This window comes from Dermacentor albipictus, chromosome 10, assembly GCF_038994185.2.
Source record: "Dermacentor albipictus isolate Rhodes 1998 colony chromosome 10, USDA_Dalb.pri_finalv2, whole genome shotgun sequence".
NCBI lineage: Eukaryota > Metazoa > Arthropoda > Arachnida > Ixodida > Ixodidae > Dermacentor > Dermacentor albipictus.
The window spans coordinates 89,487,169-89,512,243 of NC_091830.1; the positions used below are offsets into that span (position 1 = coordinate 89,487,169).

The following is a 25,075-nucleotide window of genomic DNA, read 5'->3' on the forward strand; positions in this document are numbered from 1 at the left end:
GGCTACTCTTCCGCATATGCTATGGGAGTGCCCAGCACAGTACGCACAGACTAACACCACGACTCTCTCGTCGAGGTTGCATGAGGCTCTGCGGAGCTCCACCCTCGACGACCAAACCTGGGCGACCCAGCACGCCCGCGAGGCGGCGGCGAGGCAAGCCCTCGACGTCCCTTCGTGGGAGGCGTAGGCCCGGCCATCATAAAGTGCTGGTTGTATACAATAAAAGTTTATTCCTCCTCCCCATCATTGTACCTCTTAACCTGATCGAACTTTTCTGCTGGAGTGCCTCTTTGAGGTGTTCAAACATGCAATAATGGGTGGTGACATCTGATGAGTAAGGAGATTGTGGCAGGCACTCAAAGTACAGGTCTTGAATGATCGCTAGTGTTGTGCAGGCAGTATAAAGACAAGCCGTGTCATGATCTATAGCGTCGCAACTCGATGTTCGTGACGCGCCTGACGAGCATCTTTTACATATGTCGCGCCAGTTGGGAATGTTCGACTACATTATTGCATGTGCCGTTCTGAGAAACAAGCATTACCATACTCTACTTTCATTCGTCGATCAACTTAAGGGTAAATTTAAGAGATATTACTCCTAAACATGGCACACGTTTGGTAACATAAGTTTTTATCTAGCGAGTATCTCCACTTGCGCGGTCATCCTATAACACTGATACTGTCACGATGTTTATCCAGCTGCCAATTTGTGGCACTTACGAAATATTTTTATTACATTACCGGTAACTACTTCGCCATTCTACAGGTCAGTGGCCCCATAATTTGGAATTTTAAGGCCAATTGCAACCGTTCGTCTATCTTGCTTTCGTACTGCAAGTAGACATAGCTTGTTATTTATTTTAGTAATATCGCACAGTATATGATAAGTTATTTTTCTGTGAGATTTACCATAACGTCGTTATTCTTGACCAATGAAAACAAAACTTCATTTTGGTAACGTTGAGTGCTGAGTGCGCCCATGTATAAAAGAGGTTAAAAAAGGAAGACCTAGTTGGGAGCATCTGTGGCAAGATCAAACTTCGTTTTCTCATCGACAAGTTTCCAATGGAGTCGATTATTTCAACAAACGCTTCCTCGGTTTCTTTTTGTGAGACGCAACATTTATCTTAACACACGCGTGGCCATTTTGATTTTTTTTTCTTCTATTTACCTAGTACATTTAGCTTCTATAGCATGTTACCTTTGGGCACAGTTTCTCTATTCTAGGCCCATTCCCCCATCGGGCATGTAACAGCGGCTTGGATGCATCACCATTGTCATCGCTGCAGACCCAAGCTGAGCGAGGTCCGAAGCCTTTGTGTGCGCCATGTCGGCGAGTGGCAGTTCTAGCACGATGGAGCACAGCTGCACGGATGCCACGTAAGTGCGAGCACGTTAAAGGCACCATCGGAGCATAATCGCACCCATTCGAGGGTATTTGAGACTGTGCAAGATGAAGACTTGCAATAGACTGCTGTCGGAAAGGCCTAGCGCGATCAGCACACCACCCGATAATGGCGTATCGGTAGACAATGCATATTACAAGGAATCCGGCCCGCATTCGCAAAGATGAGTGCTGCTTGTCATTAGCCGGCCGCTTTCGGTAATATGTCGAATGATAAGACTGTCTGAAATCTGAGTTCTAATGAGGTTCTTTGTGAATACGCAGCCTGGTGTGAGCCATCCCGGTTTGTCGTTGTGTTGGTCATTGAAGAGTCCGCTAAATGCTGCCTGTTCTCTAAGGTTTCTTTATACACAAACCTAACAGACGGTGCCTTCTTCAAGACCGGGCTTTCTATCTTACACAAAACTTATTCTTGCCTCGAATGGGATTAATGAGAACTGTGAAGGCAATCTTCTTCGAACACTGCCATTGTCGTGCACTCTTCTGAATGACTGATTAGCGTTCTATAAGCAAGGTGCTTAAGGTATCAAGCGACGTCGCTATCGGGTAATTTTTTTAATTGTTTGTTGGTCATTAGATATCTTTATTTAAAAGCGAAAACTTGTCATGTTAACCCGCATCATTTTGCAAGTTAGCTGAGAAAGTTACTGCACTCCAAAGAAAGCATGCATTTGCGAAATCATTTTGTTCCGTGACATACGTGTTGAGTTTTTCAACTTCAACACGTAGTATTGGTGGGAACAAGTGCACAGCCAACACCGACAACCTCGGTTGGTGCGTGCGCCAGCAGAGGTGGTCGGTGTTGTTCGTTCCCACAATGCAAGTACACCAGCTTGCCCATCTAACCATATTTAATCACATAGAGCCACGTCTGATATAGGTTGATGCGTGCGTGGCCTCCAAGATAACTAGTGTGCGCCGCTGCAATCTCGGAGGCCACGATACGTGTACTTGGGTGAACAAACCAGACGATTCGCGTGCGCCGTAGTGACTCAGTGGTTATGGAATTGTGCTCCTAAGTTCGAGGTCCCGGGTTCGATTTCAAGCTGCAGCGACCACATTCAGTTGGGGGCGCAATGCGAAAATGTTGTTGCATGGTGGCGTTTTTGGGCGCACATTAAATGAGCACCAGTAAGTCAAAATAAATCTTGAACCCTCTACTAAGCGTCTCTCATAGCCCTCTGTTCAGCGCCAGTACCTAAATTACAACACCTTAATGAGAGGAGTTCTGGGTTGCGACAGGAGCAGATGTTTTTGTGGCCGCTGCTACTTTGCATCAAACTACGAAAAACTAACATGAAGCTAACGAACGTAAAAGACAATTTTCCGCCAATGGGCGCTCAATCAACAGCTTTTCTGTTGGATTCATGTAGAGATTAGATTCCTTGAGTTTTACGTGCAAAAACCACAGTATGATTATTAAGGATGCCGTAGCAGGGGGCTCCAGATTAATTTAGTTCGCCTGGGGTTCTTTCACCCAATGCACGGTACACGGGCTTTATTGCATTTCGCCGCCATGTAAATACGGCCGCCCCAACAAGTTGCGCTGCTGAGACCTCGTGCTTAGCAGCGCAACTCTATAGCCGTTAAGCCACCACGGCGAGCCTGTTGGCTTTATTTGGCTGCACAAATAATGGGTCGCTTTGATTTTCCACTTTTGGGTATACTTGTGGGCTGCCAGAGTCAGCAAGAGGGCCTTCCTTCTTCTCGAGTTGTTCCACCCCCAAGCAGGTTTTTCGCGCCCAACGTGCGAGGCACTTCTGCTGCGCGTTCGTTTTGTTCGTGCTGGACGTTTCTGGCTAGCCGCGGGCTCCCAGAACTTGCCAGGGCAATTTCCGTATGACTGCTCTCTGGAAGTTCACTGGCTAGCAGACGACAAAAAGATACTGGGAACGCTCGCCGCCTACTTTGTAAGGACCTAACGGAACGCAACGCGGACGCTTGAGGACTCTTACCTCGCTCAGCCAAGTGACCACGGTCACCTTCGCATTGCATTACTTATAGCATTACCTTCTAGAGTTGTGACGCGAGGCGCTGCGATACGAGTGGCGGCGAACAATTTGAAGCTTTCTTTTGCGCATATATGTGTGTCCTATGAAAGCATCGTTTCGGCCATGAACGGCGCGCCGCGCTCTCATGTGTGCGTGATACCTGCATCGTGTTCCGGACGAGTTGCAGTACGCTCATTTCCTCACACTGCGGTGCATTTCCGGTTCATCTTTCTCCGGTGTTATCCCGTTTCAAATATCTTGCGTATATACGGCGACATCTCCTTTTACGGCGATATCAATTATAGGGACACTCCAGGCGCATTTCGGACATCGGCGTCGCCGTGAGCTTCCGTATAAAATCCAAGGGCAAAAAATGAGAGGCTTATCAAGGTTAAGCCCAGTGGATGCTTCGCATCCACTGGGCTTAACCTTAGCTTATTCTTAGCGTTTGGAGGCATCTTGACCGCATACACGCCCGGCGCAACGACGCTGGCGCGGTTGCGGGCACAGAGACTGACGCGACGGCGGGCGCGCGCCGCTTCATCCCTGGCGTGACGTCACATATCACGTGATGCAGCGATGGTGGCGCCGCCGCCGCGTCGCGCGCGACGGCGCGAACCGAAGCGTGGAGGCCTCCGCCAGGCGACGTCCGAAGGCGCGATATGAGGCCCCATCTGCAGCCGGTGTGACGTCATCACGTGACGTCACATCATGTGATCTCACTTCAGGGTCAATGGTGGCCACCGCCGGGAGGCGACCGACGGCGCGATATGAGGCCCCATCTGCAGCCGGTGTGACGTCATCACGTGACGTCATGTCACGTGACCCCACTTCAGGGTCAATGGTGGCCACCGCCGGGCGTCGCGCGAAGGCCCGAAACCTACGTTAATATGCTTCGCATAATAAAATTGTCGACGTGTGCTGTATGCTGTATGTGCGAGTGAAAGCGTGTGAGGGTGAGCCGGAGATGGCGGCTCAATCTAGCGCACGCAAAGGAAGAAAGCGAGGAGGAAGCGCACCGTTTTCCGTCACCCACAAGGCTCCTCGGGCGAGGGTAGGGAGGGGGGTGACGTTCTACTGCGGACGCCCCGGGTGGCCGCGCAGTCATTCCAGGCCGCGGTATCGTGAAAGCCATTTGCTACCGGGACAGAGTCCTGCCGCGCACTTTGTGTTTTCGAGGCTTAGTTCGTGGTGAAACGAGATGGAGCACGAAGATCAGTTCACTCGCTGCTGCTGCCGCCGTGCTGCTTCACTCCAATGTTTTGACAGCGAGTTTCAGGGGCCATATCAAGTGAGATGCGTGCATGTTTGCTTGCGCACGCGTGACACCATGCTTGTTAATTTAGTACGCCTATGTTTACAAGTTTATACGGCTGCTAAAACTAATATCTTTACTTCGCATAGTTACTTAGTATATGTCCATTAAATTTAATATCGCAATCGAATCTTCGCCTTTCAGGCGAAACTGCGACCTTTTTCTCCAGTTAGCGATGGCGTTGCATCTATAGCCTGTGTTCGCTCCGTCTCTCTGTTGTATGTTTGGGTGGTAGCCCGACGTGTTCTAACGATAACAAATTGATGTTAAAGGGATGCGCTAGTTGAATAATGGCCACACGTACATAAGATTATTAATCTCATCACTGACCAATACTATTTTTTGCGTGAAACTTTCCGCCGGTCACAGGCGGCGCGCGTTTTCATTCGCCAACCACAGCCCCTGCTTCTAAGCACAGGGGCAGAAGAGAAGCACCATCATGCAGCGGAAATAGACTTTCTCAAATCGAAGTCCATGCAAGTATGTCGACACGAAATCTTATGCGTATAAGATGTACCCGATATCCTGCTTATTCGTGTCTTGTCAAAAGATGACAAAACGCCATTGCATCAATGTCGCCGGTGGCCGACGTGATCGCTGCGAGTATAGGCATCCCCGAGCGATCACGTTCACGGATACGATCACTTACGCGCAATTACGCGCCTTGGCATCGGGCGTCTTATGCGCCCATTGTTGCACCGTGCAAAGTGAGGTGCCCAGTGCGCGTCCTATGCCGAGTCACGCGAAATCTCGCAGACGTGATCGTATTCCCCAATGCAACGATGCCTTTTCAAGCCGGTACCGCTGCCATGTCGGTCGCATGTTTGCGTTCATCCCGCGGCCAGTTGTCCCGGTGCGCGATTTTGAAACGTCGGGTAGCTTCGGGTTGTCTTGGGATCCCAGCCCACGTGACTTCCTATCAGGACCGGAACCAGCTCGCTGCCGTCTAACTGCCAGTGAGCTGCCAGAAATCCGAAAATCGAAGAGGCCCAATCTTTCCCGACTCATCTTGCTCCCCGAATTGTATAATCTATAGCAGTGCGTACTTTTACTGAGTGCAATTTTCTGAGTGAAAGATCCTGACATACCTACACGTTATTATATAACAATTCGAATGTCCGAACGCGGCTTTTTTTTTTTTCATCTTGCTCTTTTTGCTTTCCCGACGTGAGCCACCTTTGGAGCGCAGAAAGTACGTCGCGAAATCGTTCGAATCGGCTGGAACAAGCTGTTTTATGACACTGCGTACAAATTTCTGTAGAAGAACCAGGAGGTTCTGTTTATTTATTTTTTTTTGCATAACTGCGGCTCGTCTCCACTTATTTATTGATCGATTTAGCGTTATGCCTCGCGCTGCATGTTTGAATTATGTGCTTAGTCTGTTCCGTTTCGTTATTGTTGAAGCGTCCACAAATGTCACGACAAAACATGGCTTGGTAGACTAATTCGTTTAGTATTTTTTCGGCTGCAGTACAGGGAACATAGACACAAATATGGCTGCTGTGACCATGCACAGTGTTTTTCCATTTGTGTGTCCCTTTCTGTCGGGCAGTGCAGGCCAGGAAAAGCCGCGACAAAGCCGGGTTTCCTGTGAAACGTTAAGCAGAAGATTTAAAAACATTTAGCGTTTAGGATGTGACAAATATAACAGCTTGAGCGATAACAATGCATACCATAAGCCTAACAACCATGTTTTCTTCAAGTATACTCACAGATTCTGAATAGCGCAATGACTGGACTATCAAACCAAATGAGCCTGATGGACCAAATGCAGCCTCTTCTATAGAGTCTGAGTCGATAAATGTCGAGCCATCAATCCTCTGTCCGAACGACAAGTTAACTTACTGAAAGTGTAAGACTCTCACAGTAACGCGAATCTACAAAGGAAACACATACGGGCTTCCCGAAGAGCAAGCTTCGCAGTTAAAAAAAAAATGGCATGGTCGGGGGATTCGAACAAGGGACCAATGCCTTTCCGTGTTGGTTGCTCTACAGTCTGTGCTAATCAGGAGGCTAGAAGGTAGCGGGGTCAGGGGGAACAAATTGAAAACTAGGAGCGCATGGACCCTCGTCATAGCAAGTCACTTAGGCAGAGATCAGCAAGGTGGAGAAACTTACAGAAAAGGGGGAAAATGTGCACCCGACAGTCAACTGTCAGGCAAGTTGGCTGTTGGGCTATTTTGCACTTAAACTAGTGAAGTGACTGATCAATGCATACATTCTTAAGAAAGTTTGTCCTGGCTTGCTAACGACCACAGATACATAAAAGGTCCAAGTAGACAGCAATACGACTGTGAAGCGCCTTGTAAACGTATCTTCTTTGCCCTTCGTGTTTCGTTTTTTTCCTTAGCTGCCGTTTCCAAGTAAACTGAGGTAAATAGAGTGCCTACTTGTTAATTTTGAAACAGCACCCAGACGCCTCAGACGCCCTTTGCAGCCTGGAAAGAACAAGAGCGCCACCTGGGAGTGCAGCGTTTAGGTGCGATAGAGGGGAGAGCACGGGGTGCGAACCCCAACGGCCCCCTTGGCACTCCTTACCAGCTGTTCCGTCCATGCAACGGGTAAGCGTGCTATTATCGTTTGCGAAGCAGGGTATACAATTTTTAGGATTCATTGAATTGCCCCTACGAGTGAGTTGCATGCGGTATTAGGAAATTACGGCATTTACCATCCCGGAACTTCCCGATGGGTTTTTAGGGATGCAACGGTGAAAGGCTCGGTACACAACCCTTTTTGCATTCCGGTTTAACCGGAATGCGGCCGGTACGAACGTGCGACCACGTGCTCCGTGGCAGAACGCGCTGAGCCGTCAACATGTAACATCGCGTGAAGGCGCCCCGCTGAACGTTTTCTGAAGCTCCCTCTACGTTGTGTTATAAAATGATGTTGCATTTTTTTCCCTCTTTTAATGCTCGCGACATTTGGCGCTTCTGCCATCCCGTTCCAAAAGCCCGAGGTCAAGAGATTGAATCCCGGCTGCGGCGGTATAGCGTTTCGATGGCGGCAAATGCAAAGACGTCCATGTGCCGCCCAATCGTGTGCTCGTTGAAGATACGCAGATGGTCCAAATTGTTCCGGAGGCCCCCACTACGGCGTGCCTCATGATTCGATCGTGGTTTTGGAACGTAGGGTGCCAAAATTTCTTTTTTTTAAATTCCTTTCCCCACTATTTCAGTATTTAGCACCACGCCTAATCTTGAAACAGCTCGCACTTTTGTAACCATCCGTCCACAATTGCGGGACTTGTAACCATGTGATACACAAGTTTCAGAAGACGGCAGACATCTTACCCTTGCATAATTACAAGCCCGCGACGTCTAGGACGATGTTTTACGAGCTTTGCGCCTTGACCAACGAAAATTGTTTCGAAAGAGTTGTGCCCTCGGCATTTTCCTTGAGCTGAGGGAACGGGAGGCCGGAGCAATCCGGCACCGTTGCCTGTGGGTTACTTAACCTTGACGAAGGTCAGGTGCACGCAGGACAAGCTTCGCTTACCGCCATTTTTCGGTACGAAAAGAGTTGGTGTTTTTTTTCTTTTTTTACCCCACTCCTCGAGACCATACGAGATCTGTGTCGCGCGATGTATGCAGACGACATCACGCTCTGGACCAGAACTACGAACGTTGGAAGGCAAGAAAGTAGCTTACAAGAAGCCATCGACACCATCGAAAGCTATCTCCGAAACTGCGGCCTCCGCTGCGCCCCAGAGAAGTCTGAGCACCTCGTCCTGAAAGCAAGAACGAGGGGCCGACCACCCAACAACGAAGAGCCCGACCCCAGCATCACACTCAATGGGACAACAATCCCGAAAGTCGACACCATGCGAATACTTGGACTCGAGACGGATCGGGAGCTGCCAGCCCACCGAGACTAGAACGCACCCTTTCGCAACTAACGCACCTCGTCAAGAGGATCTCAAACCAAAGAAGCGGGCTCAAGGAGCAAGACACTCTAAGAATAATACAAGCGCTACTCACCAGCCGCATCACATACGGCACGCCGTACATGGCTTTAAAGAACGCTGAAATAGAAAAGCTGAACATCGTACACGCGCGGAACGATAATGCATCGCCTCTACCTGACGCTCCACGGCTACCTCTGCCCACTTTGCAACGTACCCGACACTCTGGCACACTTGCTCCTGGAATGCCCGTGGCAGGAAGGCAGCGAAATGCAACCAGAAACGCTCGCAAAAGGAGCAATAGAAGCAAACGACCTATTCGAAACGTGGGAGGCCAAGCTAACCCTAGGGGACCTGGAAGACCAGCGACAACTCGTCGCCAGGGCCAAGAGGGCAGTCGAAGCCAGAGGGTTCCTGGACTAACTCTCAAGACGCTAGCTTGCCCGCGGGAAATTCGTAAAGGCGTTCTATGCCGCTTTTCTGTGCATGCGTCCGTGAGGTAATGGCCTCAATGTCGGTCTTCTCCGCTACAGGTCCTGTGCTCGAATCCTGCGGGTGGATTATTTTATTAACGTTTATTTAATTATTTATTACGCAGTTCTTTGCTGAAAATGACGAATTTACGAAGTCAGAGAGACGTTTAAAGCAAGCAGAACGAAGTTTAGGCGAGCCCATGTTCTTCCCATAATTCCCATGCTTGCTCAACCGCCTCCACTGCAGCTCCCGTATACACTAGCGCCAGCGTTCCCTCCAGTAATTATTGTATGAAACTATGCACTGGGCGGTTCCCTGGCTTTCCTCTTGCTACGCCAAGCGTCAGCGCATGCCTTGCTGGATTGCTTTGTCTCCTAATAGATGCATGGAGCGAGAGCTTTGAGGCAAGGACATTGAAAAGGGTATGGGAGGGTAGAAATATACAACTCCGCTGTAAAAAAAAAAGAAAAAAAAACCCAGCGGAACCCGGTTTTACTCATTCTTTAGCATTGGGAGTGTCAAAGTGGAAAAAATGTATGTTTGGGGGATGTTGGTCACCAGTTAGAAGTATTGGATGTGAGAGCTTATAAGGGCGTGTGTATGTGTATAGGATATATAAAGTCATATTATAAGAAGCCAACAAACAATGACACCAACGACAGCACGGGGGAAATTATCTTGGTTTCACTGTTGGCTTCATATGATATGGCTAATTAAAATCTAGCCCTTCGGTTTTCTATCTTCTCGTTGATATGCATTGAGCGTGCGCGCGTGTCGGTGTGTGTGTGTGTGCGTGTGTATGTGTGTGTGTGCGTGTGTGGGTGTGTGCGTGCGCGCGTGTGTGCGCATTGAGCTTCTTAATATTTTCCATGTTTGCTGAATAAACGCCTAGCTGCGAGTTCGCGCTCCACTTGCCTCCACGTTGCCATTTCTTGCGCGATTTTAATTGTCTCAAAAGGACAGTGATCGCCCGATCGGTCGCTGGTGCTTCCACGTGACGGCGTCCCGCTTTGCAGTGAAGGGACCCGGTGTCGCGTCGGCCTTCGCGACTCCGAGACGCAGTTCGAGAGCAGCTGCAGCCAGCGCTGGCATCGCCGCGTCACGGCGGCGCTGTGCGTGGCCGGCGTGACGCTCTCGTTCGTCATCCTCGCCCTGGGGCTGCTCTTCGGCGGAGGGCTGGGCCGAGGGCCGCGTTACCCGTGGAAGAACGCGAGGGCCAACGCGTCCGCCAACGCGAGCAGCCCAAACCCAGGCGGCAAGCCGGAAATGCCACTGCGTGAGTGCGATTTGGTTCGCTCGTATGTATCTGCGTTGTGCAGTTTCAATGCGATGCCATTTCCCGCTTTTCTTTCGCTGCCTCCCAGGCGGTAACGCCTTCGCCATATAACGAAGGAGTGCGATGAAGCGAGTGGAAAGGCTGACGTCAGAGGTTGGGAAGAGGCAATGACAGCAATTCGAAGCCAATCAGATAAGAGGGAATAGAGGGCAAGTAGGAGGAGGAAGAGGAGCAGCAGATGTGCCCAAAAAGCGAGCAAAGCTATGCGCCATCTCGCACTTAACGTGCAGTGCTGCGAAAGCGAAGCACGAAGTTGGATCAACGAAATATATCGTTGCGCGCGTTCCGTCTATGCCTCGCGCAAGACGCGCGAGCATGCACGTGAGGCTACCGCAGTGGGCTGCAAATGGATTTTTTTTTTTTAACTTGAAAAGCTAATCTAAAAGAATCTATTAGCAGCCGTATGAATACATTATTGCCTTTTTAAGACACATTTCTTATCACTTCAATATTGTTATAAGTACAAATATATTTCCCTTAATTGTTGGCAAGAACACCACAGTGTTTCATTGGCTGAAAGCAGCCACTGCAAAAGGTTCTGTCACCTCCACAGCGCTGCACACGATGTATGAAACCACCCGCCGTGGTTGCTCAGTGCTATGGTGTTGGGCTGCTGAGCACGAGGTAGCGGGATCGAATCGCGGCCACGGCGGCCGCATTTCGATGGAGGCGACATGCGAAAAACGCCCGTGTACTTAGATTTAGTTGCACGTTAAAGAAGCCCAGGTGGTCCAAATTTCCAGAGTCCTCCACTACGGCGCGCCTCATAATCAGAAAGTGCTTTTGCCACGTAAAGCTCCATAGTTTAATTTAATGTATGAAACCGAGTATATGGATTGCGTGAGCTGGCTAGTTTTAATCGGTTGTACTCGGTGCATTACAATCTGAAGGAAGGAATGCGGATGAATACGCGGCAGTGTGTTCGGCTTGCAAAAGCGACGAAGCCAAGTGGACACAACAATCACTCTCTCGAGACTCAACAGGTTGCATGCACGAGTAGCGGCCACCGGGCAGCACGTCATGTAAGTGCCCCCAGTAGCGGTGAAAAGAACGCGCACATGGGCCTGAAGTGCGCGTCAAACCAATGGTGTTATTTTTTTACGTGTGTGCGTTGCTTCCTGGCTTGTTAAATCAGCCCTTGCGGTAGGACAGAACTATTCATTGTTGCAAAAGTTCAATGTGTCACTCAAATTCTTATTGTCATGCATTAGTATACTCCCCTTCTTATTTTTATTGCTAACAGACTTTTTCGAAAAGTTTCCTGTAGCAAGTAGCACAATTCTACTTCCCGAGCTAGACTACTCTCGCAGGCGGACGTGCATTACTTGTAACAATAAATCAATATGGACGTTTCATAATTAGCAAAGTGTCGCGAATTAACGTTTAAGCTAATTAATTTACAACACGTAATGTAACTAATATATTGTAGCCGGTGACTTTAACATTCATGTCCACTTAGAACGAATTCAGACGGTGATACCAATCTCGAGACATGCGTTCCCAAAGTTTGCGACGAAATCCATTTGTGCACCAGTACCTTTTGAGCGAGAATGCATAAAACAGCGTTCGTTAAAAAAAAATTCAGAGTCATTCCACTCTGTGAAGTTGGATGACCACGGGAGCTGCATATATTTTTTTTGTTTATTTAGAGAATACTGCAGGTCATCGGGAGGCCCTAGTAGGAGTGGATATTGATACACTCAAACAATAATCCAAAGATACACGCAATTCAGATGGATCAATACAAAAAAAAACAAGTATTGTAACAGCAACAGCAACAAATAAAGTAAAAAGTGTGATAAAAACAGAAACTAATAGAGGGTACTTTTACACACCTGTATGCTCTATAATGAATACCAACGCTGAAAACCACCACAACTGTTCACCACGACGCTTCAACCCACAAGTTAGGCTAGGCTGTACAATCAGGCTAGTAAAGAGATGCACGAAATGCTGCAACAAAAGCAATGAAACGACAAACCAATTACAATCGAGCAAATGGAGACGCATATGGTGATAAATATTGTTACGTAGGATGACGCAGACGAAAAGCTATGTACAAAAATATTTACAAGGAAAATACGCTGCGCTAGGCCAAGAGGCAACAGCCCTCGCTAGCATCTAATCGTCATCGTCGTCTTCACACTGCTGGCCTTTCGTGATCGCACATATTGTGCCGTAGCACTACCCCCGGCTGCAAAAGCGCCGTCCCGGAGCGACTAAAGATCGGACTCGGAAGCAGTGTAGTAGGCCTTGAGCCTACTGACGTGTACGACATCACTCGATGCCACAGGAGAGGACGAGGTTGAGCCCACAGGAGCAATTTCGTAAGTCAGAGGCGTCACCTGGCGCAGCACGCGGTAGGGCCCTGTATATCGCGAAAGAAGTTTCTCTGAAAGTCCGACGTGACGAGAGGGCGACCACAGGAGCACGAGCGCACCAGGTGAAAACTGTACGTCACGATGGCGGGCGTTGTACTGACACTGCTGAGTGGTCTGTGAGGCCGTAAGTCGAGCACGGGCAAGCTGGCGTGCATGGTCGGCGAGGGCGATGGCGTCGCGCGCATACTCGCTTGTTGAGACCGCAGCAGGAGGAAGTTCCGTGTCTAGGGGCAAGGTAGGTTCGCGACCGTACAGGAGATAAAAGGGAGAAAATCCGGCGGTGTCGTGCCGGGAAGAATTGTACGCAAATGTTACGTAAGGAAGGGCTATGTCCCAGTCGTGGTGGTCCTTGGAAACGTACTTGGCCAGCATATCGGTAAGAGTACGGTTTAACAGCTCTGTCAGGCCATTGGTTTGAGGATGGTATGAAGTAGTCAGTTTGTGTTGAATGGAGCAGGAACGCACAATGTCAGCGATAACTTTCGAGAGGAAGTTTCGACCACGGTCAGTAAGCAGCTGTCGCGGGGCGCCATGAAGCAAGATAATGTCACGCAAGAGAAAGTCCGCGACGTCAGTGGCGCAGCTGGTAGGGAGAGCCCGAGTGATAGCGTATCGGGTGGCGTAGTCAGTCGCGACGGCTACCCATTTGTTCCCAGAGGATGACGTGGGAAAGGGACCGAGCAGGTCTAATCCAACACGAAAGAACGGTTCCACAGGGACGGTGATCGGCTGGAGATGACCGGCAGGTAGCACCTGAGGTGTCTTCCGACGCTGGCAGGGATCACAGGCAGCAACATAGCGTCGAACGGAGCGAGCGAGACCAGGCCAATAGAAGCGGCGGCGGACGCGGTCGTACGTGCGGGTTACCCCAAGATGTCCTGCAGTGGGTGCGTCATGCATCTCAAAGAGCACAGTCTGTCGTAGATGTTTTGGCACGACAAGAAGAAGATCAGGGCCATCAGGGAGGAAGCTCCTTCGGTACAGAATGCCGCCCTGGAGGACATATCGGCGAACGGATGCGTCGGTAGGTGTAGAGCGCAGACGCTCGATGAGTACTCGCAGCGATAGGTCTCGGTACTGCTCATCGGCGATGTTAGCGAAGGCAGACACAGAGAAAATGCCATCGGCGGTACTACTGTCGGCGTCGTCAGGCTCGTCTACCGGGTAGCGAGACAGGCAGTCAGCGTCCTTGTGTAGTCGGCCAGATTTGTAGGTGACAGAGAACGAATATTCTTGGAGGCGTAAGGCCCAGCGACCAAGTCTTCCTGAAGGGTCTTTCAATGAGCATAACCAACAAAGCGCGTGATGGTCTGTGACAACGGAAAAGGATCGGCCATATAAGTATGGGCGGAATTTCGCAACCGCCCAAACGAGGGCCAGACACTCACGCTCAGTGATGGAATAGTTGCGCTCCGCGGGTGAGAGGAGCCTGCTGGCGTAAGCGATAACACGGTCGTGGCCACGCTGGCGTTGTGCTAGTACTGCTCCAATTCCGTGACCGCTGGCATCAGTACGGACTTCGGTAGGCGCAGAAGGATCGAAGTGGGCCAGAACGGGAGGCGTTGTGAGAATGTCGATTAGATGAGAGAATGCAGAGGCCTCGTTATCGCCCCACTGGAAAGGAGAGTCTTTTTTCAAAAGGTCGGTTAGTGGTCGTGCTATGGCGGCGAAATTCCTCACGAAACGGCGGAAGTACGAACAAAGGCCGATGAAGCTGCGCACATCCTTGACACACGTCGGAACAGGGAAGTGCGTAACAGCATGGATCTTGCCTGGGTCCGGTTGCACTCCGTTCGCGTCAACGAGATGTCCAAGGACGGTAATCTGGCGACGGCCGAATTGGCACTTCGATGCGTTGAGTTGCAGACCGGCTCGCCGAAAAACGTCCAGGACTGCTGAGAGGCGCTCGAGGTGCGTAGCGAACGTTGGGGAGAATACGATAACGTCGTCCAAGTAGCACAAGCACGTGGACCATTTGAAACCGTGAAGAAGGGAGTCCATCATGCGTTCAAAAGTGGCAGGAGCGTTACATAGGCCGAACGGCATCACCTTGAATTGATAAAGACCGTCGGGTGTCACAAAGGCAGTCTTCTCGCGGTCGAGATCGTCCACGGCAATCTGCCAATAGCCGGAGCGAAGGTCAATAGAGGAGAAATAGCGAGCACCGTAGAGGCAGTCAAGGGCGTCATCAATCCGAGGTAGGGGGTACACGTCCTTTTTGGTAACCCTGTTAAGGTGCCGATAATCCACGCAAAAGCGCCATGAGCCATCCTTCTTTTTTACCAGCACAACCGGTGACGCCCAAGGACTACATGACGGTTCAATAATGTTCTTGGCAAGCATTTTGCGAACTTCTGCGTGAATAACTTGACGCTCAGCTGGTGACACTCGATACGGGCGGCGATGAATAGGAGGGGCATCGCCGGTATTAATGCGATGTTTGACAGCTGTAGTTTGGGCTAAAGGACGATCGTTAAAGTCAAAAATATCGTGGTAGGAAAACAGAACGCGGTAGAGTTCACGAGCGTGCTCGGAGGGCAAGTCGGGGGCAATCATTTTCCGTAAGTCAGCGATGGGACAATTTGGCGACTGCGATGGTAGAGAAGTATCGGATGAAGTGTCGTCTACTGCAATGGATGCTACTGAGTGATCCTCGAACGAACAAAGCTGGGCCAAAGACATCCCACGTGGCAGCACTTGTGTCGTCAAGCCAAAGTTGACCACTGGCAGGCAGACGCAATTCGCCGTAATAGATAAAACTGTATGGGGTGATCCCGTGTGTAAGGAGGACGTCTGGCATAGGAGCCGCGATGTAGTGACCGTCGGGGACTGGTGGGGATGACACTAGGTCAACGTAGGTCAGTGCCGAAGGTGGCAAGCGAACGAAGTCGGCGGAACTGAGGCGACTGGGGTGTGGTTCAGCAGGATCCAGAACAGGCAGGTCAAGGCGGAGAGTACTGGCGGAACAATCGATGAGAGCAGAATGTGCGGAGAGGAAGTCTAAGCCGAGGATGATGTCGTGGGGACAGTGGGCGATGACCGTGAATAGCACGACTGTTGAGCGATCGGCGAAGGAGACGCGGGCGGCACACATACCAATTACGGGGGCTGTTCCGCCATCGGCGACACGGACAACAGGCGTCGTGGCGGGCGTGATAATTTTCTTGAGCCGGTTACGAAGGTCAGCGCTCATTACGGACAAATGCACCCCAGTGTCTATGAGAGCAGACACGGTAACACCGTCGACGTGCACGTCAAGAAGGTTCAGATGAGTGGGCAAAGTCAGAAGAGGATTTGGCGGCGTAGGGAGCAATGCAGCGTCACCTCGAGGCGCTGCATCGTCTAGTTTTCCGGCTGGGAGCGGCGCCCGAAGGGAGTCGGCGAATAGGAGCGACGGGGCTGGGGAGAGCGAGATTGTCGTCGTTGGGGCGAAGGTGAACGAGAATAGGGGCGGTTCGGCGCAGGAGAGTCAGTGGCGGCATTATCGGAGCGTGCGGCATAAGGACGAGAAGGGCCACCCGAGGGGCGAGAATAGGCAGTATAAGCAGACCGGGTCGGGGAAGTCCAGCGACTTCGACAGTGCCGAGAAATGTGCCCGATGCGACGGCAGTGAAAACAAATGGGCTTGTCGTCAGCAGTGCGCCATTCAGCTGGGTTGCGGAAACGTGGTGGGTAAGAAGATGCGGGACGGGGCGGAATCGATGCGGGACGGGGCGGTGTGAAGGCCCATGTTTTCGAACTCCTGGCGGACAACTGCCTGGATCAGGGAAACCGTGACTGCCGGTGCGTTGGTGGGGCTGGAGTCGAAGGCAGCCGGATAGGCGGCCTCAATCTCACGCCGAACGATCTTGGTAATATCGCCGGTGTTGTTGGGACGAGGAGCGTCGGCACAGGAAGAAGTCGCTGGGGTGTTGGGCAAACGGGCAAACTGCTGATCGATACGTCTGCTTTTAGCGAGTTCCAGGCGGCGGCACTCTTTGATAACAGCATCCACCGTCGCGACGTTGTTGAACACGAGCAAGTTGAAGGCGTCATCGGCAATGCCTTTGAGGATGTGGGATACCTTGTCTGACTCAGGCATGTGTGCATCAACTTTGCGGCACAGAGCCAGGACGTCCTGAATGTACGTGACATAGGGCTCTGTTGACGTCTGCACACGGCCGGAAAGCGCCTTCTGCGCGGCAAGTTTGTGACCGTAGGGGTTGCCGAACAAGTCTCGGAGCTTTTGCTTGAACGAATCCCAACTGGTGAGCTCCTCTTCGTGCGTCCGAAACCAAACTCGAGGTGTGCCACCGAGGTAAAAGACTACGTTGGTGAGCATGATAGTAGGGTCCCACCGGTTATTGCGGCTGACGTGTTCGTACAGGCTGATCCAGTCGTCGACGTCGTCCCCATCTTTGCCCGAGAATACGCCAGGATCACGAGGAGCAGGGAGAGAGATGTAGGTCGTCGAAGTGGCAGGAGGGGTCGGAGGCGGCTGAGTCGAATTGTCATCGCCGAGAGCCATGAAGCTAGGCTCGACGTACCGTCCACTGCGAAGCTCCGTGACGAGGTACAGGGAACGTCCACCTCCACCAGATATGTTACGTAGGATGACGCAGACGAAAAGCTATGTACAAATATATTTACAAGGAAAATACGCTGCGCTAGGCCAAGAGGCAACAGCCCGCGCTAGCATCTAATCGTCGTCGTCGTCTTCACACTGCTGGCCTTTCGTGATCGCACATATTGTGCCGTAGCAATATGTTTATTGAAAACAAAAGGCACATACCACAATGAATTTCGTTTTTTCAGTATTTTTGTTCTTTTATCAAACTGCATACCCAACGTTCTTTTTTAACATTCTTTTGTTTGCTTTATCGGAGTGTTTATTTGGTCACCAAGGTGTTAATCACCTTATCATCGCTATGATATACGGCCAGTGGCTCTGTGGCGACACTGGAAAGGTTCTTGGCCGATGTGAGGTCTATGCACGACCGATGACGCGTAGCGGGCACACTGATGTTAGCATAACATTGAATGACGAACTTTTCCAAGAGAAACGCCACGAACAACTTTCCGTCTGGCCGAGACACGTCCATGTCGAAGTCACCCACAATTAAGGTGGGAGTAGAGTAGGTAGGGCCGATCCAAGCAAACTTGCATGCGCTTGGTGTTTGCGGCACGATCTTCGTCCGTATTGCGTGCAGCCCACCGTCTCCGCACACATTCCCGCTTCCGTTCACAATGGTGTCCTTCGTAGGCGCGCTGTTCTTCAGCAGACCTCGTCGCACGCGGCCTACGCATTGCACGGGGGGAGAGGGAATTGAGATAAGGTTACGTGCATTGTCTACAGAGCCTGTGACGCTAAACCGCAATCTGTACTAAACAGTATCTATTCCGATTGTACTTCTTTATTACGATATTTTTTTATTACCACACGTTTTGACACTTCTCGCGAATAAACGCAGCTGAGGCACACCCGGCGATACGCTTTTGCTTTATGCTTCAGCCGCTTTAGCTCTGGGGTGGCCGCCATCTTTCTCGCCTACGCGCACAAACCGCCAAAACGTAGCGTGCAACAGCTCCGCTATAAAAAGTAAGCGGAGCAACAGTGTATTTTTACCCCAAGTTTGTCAGCGCTTACCTCAAAACTGGTGCCAGCTTCAACGTGGACACATGTATAGCGAAATCACTGGCTTCAATTCGATATCTGCGCTAAATTAATTAGTTTAAAAAGTTGATTAGAGAAATTTCGTCAATAGTCAAATTGGTATTTTCATGTCCAGTCTAAGCAATATCCGGCTCTTCTAGCAATGCACTTCAATGAGCACATTTATGTATAGGCTCCAGGTGATATATCAAAATTTTGGTAACATTAAAAAAGGAAGCATCCGGTGTACTTAACCCCCCCTCTCCTTTTTTGTATTTTTTTTATTTCCATGTCCTTTGCTATCATCCTTCAATTGTCCGGTTAGACATTCTTTATTTTGCGAACCTGTCTATGCTGTTGCAGTTTTCTGTTCCATCAACAGCAGGCACCAAAGGCTATCGCTGTATATGCATAAATGAATAAATCGTTAGCGTCCCTTCAAATATTCACATGCACTCATTGCGCAGTATCACTGTGGGAAAAAATATTTCAGGTCCTAGTCGTGTTCAAAGCGGGTGATGCAAAGCATCGGGCCTCGCGTTCCCGGGATATAGAAGGCATTGTCACTGCACGCTTCTTGTACCGCGTATAATGCACTTCCCTTGCACTGCACGCCTCTTCTTCTCGGCCGGCTTCTCAGCCGCACTAAGTTCTCGGCTGTGCGAGCACGTGGGAGAGAGTGGCGAAAGCGCAGCTGTTCGCCCTCTCATACCTCAGCAAAATTGCTGCGATGCATCGTGGCCGTCGTGCTGGTCCTCTCAAAACGCTACAGCTAGTACACGGGGAAAGGAGAGTTGACAATTGATCTCTCTTTACGGGTCTGCGCCTGTAGCATAAGAGCAAATGAATCCTCAACCTTTACTTATGGCAGCTGTGCAGAGGTATAAGTCGCCGCATCTGGGAGCATTTCCCGCAAACCTCCTCGCTCGAGCGATCTCACGTGCACAAGCCCTGTGGATCGGGCGTCGACGGTTCCCGCAATAGTTCTACCTATAGGAAGACATAAATTTGATTTATGACGTCAGCGCTTCCAGCTGACACGTGCGTACTACGAAACCAAATTCATAATAATCGAAAACGAATGAAACTTTGACTAAAAAGATGTATTAAAGGGAAAAAGAAGTTCGGTTAGGCTTCCAGACGTGCGGAAGCCTTTTTCAATAAAGACAAACGCTCAATTGCAATTGGGTGCCCGTCCTGTCGTGCTATCTTGCCCTCGTTTTTTTTCGGGCTTATTATATCGGTCGTGCGCATTTGATACCATTTCTTTCTTAGCCAATATCACCGAGTATTTTCTTACGCCTAACGCTTTCTTCTGTTTATATTTTTTTTCTAGCGAATCGACTCAACAAACTGGGTGACGTAAACACTTGTTTTTCATCAGTTTCAATAAAGAAGCGCTAACCGTTTGCCGGAACCCCTAAGAACAAACTTGGATTCGACATTGTGACAGTGCTTGGTATAAAAGAAGCAATCGCATATGCTGGAGATTTTTGTAGTTCCGTTGGCTACTTAATTCCAACAAAGCGCATCATGTTATAAAGTAACGGGTTTTCGGCCAAAATTGCGTCATGTGGTATTTGTGAATCACAGCGCAAGAAATGTGAACGTTCTGAATTGAAAACCGCCCATATAGTTGAGATCGGCCAAAAATGTCACATGATGCAACGAGGCATTCTTGGCACAGCGCTGTGAGCGCAAATGAGCTGCTGCATCATTTGTTCTACAGTCGTTGCGCAGGCAGCTCGAGATAAAAGTTGCGTGTCAGTGCGCACATTGTAATCCGTTATTTCCGCCGACTGGAAGAAATGTACTTGAAACTGTATTTTTTTGCTCACAAATGCATTTACTGTGGTTGAAATTGCGCATTCTAGAGTTCTAGAATACGCGAACGCAAGCGCGAATGATACGGATTGTCTGAGCGCTGGTACAAGTGCTGGTTCACATTGAGAAAAAAACATCGACCAAGTAACCTTTACGTATTGGTTGAGACGTTTTAGTTACGTGAATTGCATAAGAACCGTAGCTGCTTCGAGTGCTGGTCATAAGTACTGGTGTAGGTGCTGGTGCAAATGCTGGTGGAGCCCTGTGCGTTTTATCAAGCAGGGAAACATAAAACCATTGTTCACTGGTGCAGGTGTGGAATAGGCTTTTTCCCTTTATTTTTTTGCACTGAATAATATAGACGCTTGTGGAACTATTGAGCTGGGGCAAAAACTTTGGAATATTTTTTCTTCTGCAAAGTGATGAGCGAAAGAGCATATGCGTGAAGAAAAAAAGTAGGTTCAGTTTCCTAGATTAAGCCAAGTGATGAATTCAAAGCCTCCATATATTTTTGTTGAGATAGGTCGCCTTTACGCAATCTGCTAATAGAACTATGAAACTGTGATGTGCTGGTACAATTATTGATGCTGACGTAGTGCTCACTTGGCCTGAAACATGCATGAGTATTAAGCCTTCATTCGTTCATGTGAGGGCTTGATAAATTGGATGTGTTGAATGTGACGAAGCAAACGAAGCATAAACCATTTGTAGTGTATATCTGTCGAGTCTTGCAAGTGGTATTTTGGCGTATAGAGTTTAAATGCAAAGCTTAATGCTTAAGTGCATGGATATATATATTACCGTGAAAATGCCATTCTAGAGAAAATTCAGTGATGCTGAAGATTCATTTTGAGCTTCGTAAGTATTGTCTGTTTATTCACTACTTTGACAAAACAGAGGAGAACAGTGTTGCATTGTACGGCTTAAAAATATGACGCAACAATGTTTTTGCATAACATTTCAGTATTTGTGTTCGCTTACTGACAGCTGGATCGCTCCTTTGCTTTATTTTGTCACACATGTCTGTCTACACGATGCATATTTATCGCACAAGAAGAAATCCATGTAAGTACACAGTGTCCATAAACTTTTCACCTTTTAGCTGGACTAAAGCTGCGAATCTTGAAAGTACCAAAAATTTGCCTTCTCTAACCACACACTCATGAACTTCGTGATGCAAGCCATGACGTCTGTCGGCATCATCCACAGTTTCTTCTGTCTTTGTTGTCCACGCTATCCAAGTTCTTAAGAGGCTTCGCGTCTGTGAATTAGCCGATCTAAACAGAACGCCTCTACAGTCCGTCAAATTTCTTATACATTAGCCTGTAAGAAGCATCATGAATAACTTTTGCCTTTAATTTTTGCTTACTTTCTGAACATGATTTTAGATCAAAGCGGTGCACCTGGAAAAAAAAAGTTAATCTCGAGGACATTGAAAGCAACACAAGCGTACTTTCTTTTTTAACCTTGGAGGCACATCCGGTGTGTTTTTGCTTCGAGCGAGAATATGTAGTACGGCCACCAATTCTTAACAGCTTTAAATATTTCTCGAAGCAGTTTACAACCAAACTTCTTTTCCCTGAAAATGCTGACTTGTTTATATTTAAGTACGCTTACTTTAGCATTTTGTTAATGTAGTTGCGATTTTCTGGTTTAAGCTCTCCGCCTGTTTCGGCAACATGAAGCGCCTCAAGCTGCTGTTCCGGCTTTTTGCAAGATTTCTTTTCGTCAAATTTTATCGCCGAATATAGAGCTCCTTTCTATCGGGAAGAAAGAGCACCCCATCCCTTAATACAAAGACTCGTGCTGCAGCTTCCCCGGTGCTTTTATGGGAGATGCACGCTCGTGTTCACAGCCGTCAGAAGGTCCCAGGGAGCTCCCGTCAGGAAAGTATATTGCCAAATAGTTGAGTTAACAGAAGAAATTGTGGTGAAAAGGGACCACCGAGGTCTGACTCGACTGCGATATAATAAAGGTAAAGTATGGCAAATTCTGAAATTCGCATAATTGTTGGGCTGTTGCGAGTGAGCGTCTACTAGAGTTGCTTCTTGTCTTATCGCCCATTGCACGTCATAGAGAAAGCTGCAGCGCTCAGATTACTTGTCAAATGATCCCGTTGTTTTTTTTCTATATTTTGACAAAATGATTGAGTTTAATTGCGGTTTCTCTGCTTCCTTACTTTCAGACATCGCTGCGCAGCCTCCAAAGACGAAGATGACAAATATATCGAACGAAGCTACTACCCCTTAATGACTTTTTTCCAGATTCATAGGTTTCATTTGTTTTCTTCGCACAAAAATGAATGAAAAATGAAGGTTTAGGTTTCAGCCAAGGGCCAACAACCCTTGGCTGAAACCTAGGTGGGGTCCAGGCCCACCCCACCAAATCCCAGGGCACTGAATAAAGTTATTTGAATGAATGAATGAAAAATGAATGCATGCTAATTATGTATTCTGAGAGGAGTGAATGTAAAATCAACAAATTATCAAAGTTGCAGTGGCCTGTTGTGCGTGATTTACGAACGCAACGAATCTTAACGCAGCAAGAGCCTTCGCTTCCTGGTATTATTAGTGCGATTGCTTAGATATATCTTTGGTCGTACAAAAGGTAGGTTATGCGAATTTAAAGTGACCTGAAGAACGCGCAATTATCTATGAGGCTACAAAACACTCGTTATGTACCGGTATCATATGTTTTACTGTCCGTCTAGAGTTTGCGTGCATTCCTCGTGGAGACACTGACGCTTAGCGCCTGCAATCGTTTTTACTAAGACATCCACTTTCATGATGAAATTCCACATAACGCGAGCATTACTTGGATCTTGTTCCACTACCTACTTAGGGAAGGTAGTGACCGCGGATCCGGATCATGAGGCTGAAATAATCAGAAGATTAAGAATGGGCTGGGGTGCGTTTGGCAGGCATTCTCAGATCATGAGCAGAAGGTTGCAATTATCGCTCAAGAGAAAAGTGCATAATAGCTGTGTCTTACCAGTACTCACCTACGGGGACGAAACCTGGAGGCTTACGAAAAGGGTTATACTCAAATTGAGGACGACGCAACGAGCTATGGAAAGAAGAATGATAGGTGTAACGTTAAGGTATAAGAAAAGAGCAGATTGGATGAGGGAACAAACGCGAGTTAGTGACATCTCAGTTGAAATCAAGAAAAAGAAATGGTTATGGGCAGAACATGTAATAAGGAGGAAAGATAACCTATGGTCATTAAGGGTTACGAACTGGATTCCAAGAGAAGGAAAGCGTACCAGGGAGCAGTAGAAAGTAAGGTGGGCGGAAGAGATTAAGGAGTTTGCAGGGACAACATGGTCACAATTAGCACATGACCGGGGTAGTTGGAGAAGTATGGGAGAGGCGTTTGCCCTGCAGTGGGCGTAGCCAGGCTGATGATGATGATGTTCCACGTAAGTCACCCTTAACTGTATAATAATTGAAGTTATTATATTTAAAACTTTGCGCACGTACATATACAGGGTGTTTCAGCGAACACTTTCAAAAATCTTTGAAGGTTGCCTGTGGCAGATATCACAATTCTAGTTCATTAGCTGGTCTACTCGAAGCGGTAGACATTACTTCCTCAATATATTGAGATCCAAAATCGGCTAAATAATAAAGATTCATTAATTAAGTTTTTAACGAACTACATTATGGCCCATATTGCAATTTAGAAAGTCTAGCCGTGGAGTTCGCAAGGCGGGTCCACTTGGAACGAATTTTCAGGATGACACCAGTTTCGAGATATAAATTCCCGAACTTTGCAGAGAAATGCACTGGCGTTCCAGTTAATTTGCTAACAAACCGTCGTTACATGCACTGAAGCGCACAAGTAACTGGAATGCCAATACATTTCTCCGCACAGTTAGGGAATTTATATGTCGAAACTGGTGTCATCCTGAAAATTCGTTTCAAGTGGATCCGCCTTGCGAAGTCGACTGCTAGAATTTGTAAATTGCAATATGGCTCATAAGATCATTAGCTAAAAGTGAATTAGTGAATTCTTGTTAATTATTCAATTATGCATTTTAATTTTTGGTGCAAGTAGTGTCCGCCGCTTCGAGTAGACCGGCTCATTAACAAGAATTGAGCTGTCCGCCACAGGCAACCTTTCAAGAAATTTGAGTGTTCGCTGAAACACCCTGTATTACGAAGCATCGTTACGCTGCAACTGTTTAGACAACGCGATACTTTCAGGAGGCGTGCATGCTGTTAACTAATTTTCGGTGGTCAAACTACCGCTTCTCGAGGACGAGGTGTTTGCCCACGTGTCGATGCCCATGAAAACGTCGTGCGGCAAAGTACTGGCGGATTCGAAGAGGTGAACTGGCCGACCCCGCTCCCCTCCTTTTCGTCCAAATGCATGGCGCACGCGGGAAATTCTGAGGCATGGTAGACCGATAGCATCGGCATAAACAATAATATTGCATCAAACGCAGTTTATACGGAATTTCGCAGTCCCGAAAGTTGGTTCCTAGAGCATATCGCCAGCGTATAATGCATGGCAGATCGCCAATCAGTAGCGAGAAGGGCTCAACTCAGGCACAGCTCCAGTGCTTCCTGTGTTCGTTTCATAAGACTGCGGAGTCAGGGCGGAAGAAGGGTGTACAGATGTCTTATTTGGCTGCCCTTTATATTCCGGTTCCAGCGTGCCGCACTTGTACTCCGCTTCCAGCGCGCCGTCAGCACCACGCTCTTCGATTTTACTTCACGCAGGCACTGCAGGGCCTGCTTATTGTAATGTTCGATTTCATGTTCCGATGCTTTCGTCACCCGTCGTGGTTGCTTAGTGGCTGTGGTGCTGA

General features: G+C 48.7%; 1 protein-coding gene across 3 annotated transcripts; it reads left to right on the forward strand.

Annotated features, from left to right (window-relative positions):
- Nucleotides 1–1,284: 1,284 nt before the first annotated feature.
- On the forward strand, nucleotides 1,285–22,678 carry LOC135910213 (uncharacterized). 3 transcript variants are annotated; one of them, XM_070528204.1, is made up of 6 exons: nucleotides 1,285–1,380; nucleotides 7,120–7,272; nucleotides 10,103–10,362; nucleotides 19,772–19,792; nucleotides 21,080–21,117; nucleotides 22,445–22,678. In XM_070528204.1, the coding sequence occupies exons 1-5, from the start codon at nucleotides 1,328–1,330 to the stop codon at nucleotides 21,091–21,093; spliced, it is 501 nt and encodes a 166-aa protein (XP_070384305.1). In that variant the 5' UTR covers nucleotides 1,285–1,327; the 3' UTR covers nucleotides 21,094–21,117; nucleotides 22,445–22,678. The 3 variants fall into 3 exon arrangements, with proteins under 3 accessions (XP_070384305.1, XP_065298339.1, XP_065298338.1); XM_065442267.1 differs by having other exon boundaries at nucleotides 21,080–22,678; XM_065442266.1 differs by having other exon boundaries at nucleotides 19,772–22,509.
- Nucleotides 22,679–25,075: the final 2,397 nt, after the last annotated feature.

Excerpts from the sequence above, each read along its gene's own strand:
- LOC135910213 (XM_065442266.1), top strand. The coding sequence starts at position 1,328 with ATGTCGGCGAGTGGCAGTTCTAGCACGATGGAGCACAGCTGCACGGAT. Across the intron at positions 1,381-7,119 it reads CACAGCTGCACGGATGCCAC|CACCCAGACGCCTCAGACGC; the intron begins GTAAGTGCGAGC and ends ATTTTGAAACAG. Across the intron at positions 10,363-19,771 it reads CAAGCCGGAAATGCCACTGC|CGAATCGACTCAACAAACTG; the intron begins GTGAGTGCGATT and ends TTTTTTTTCTAG.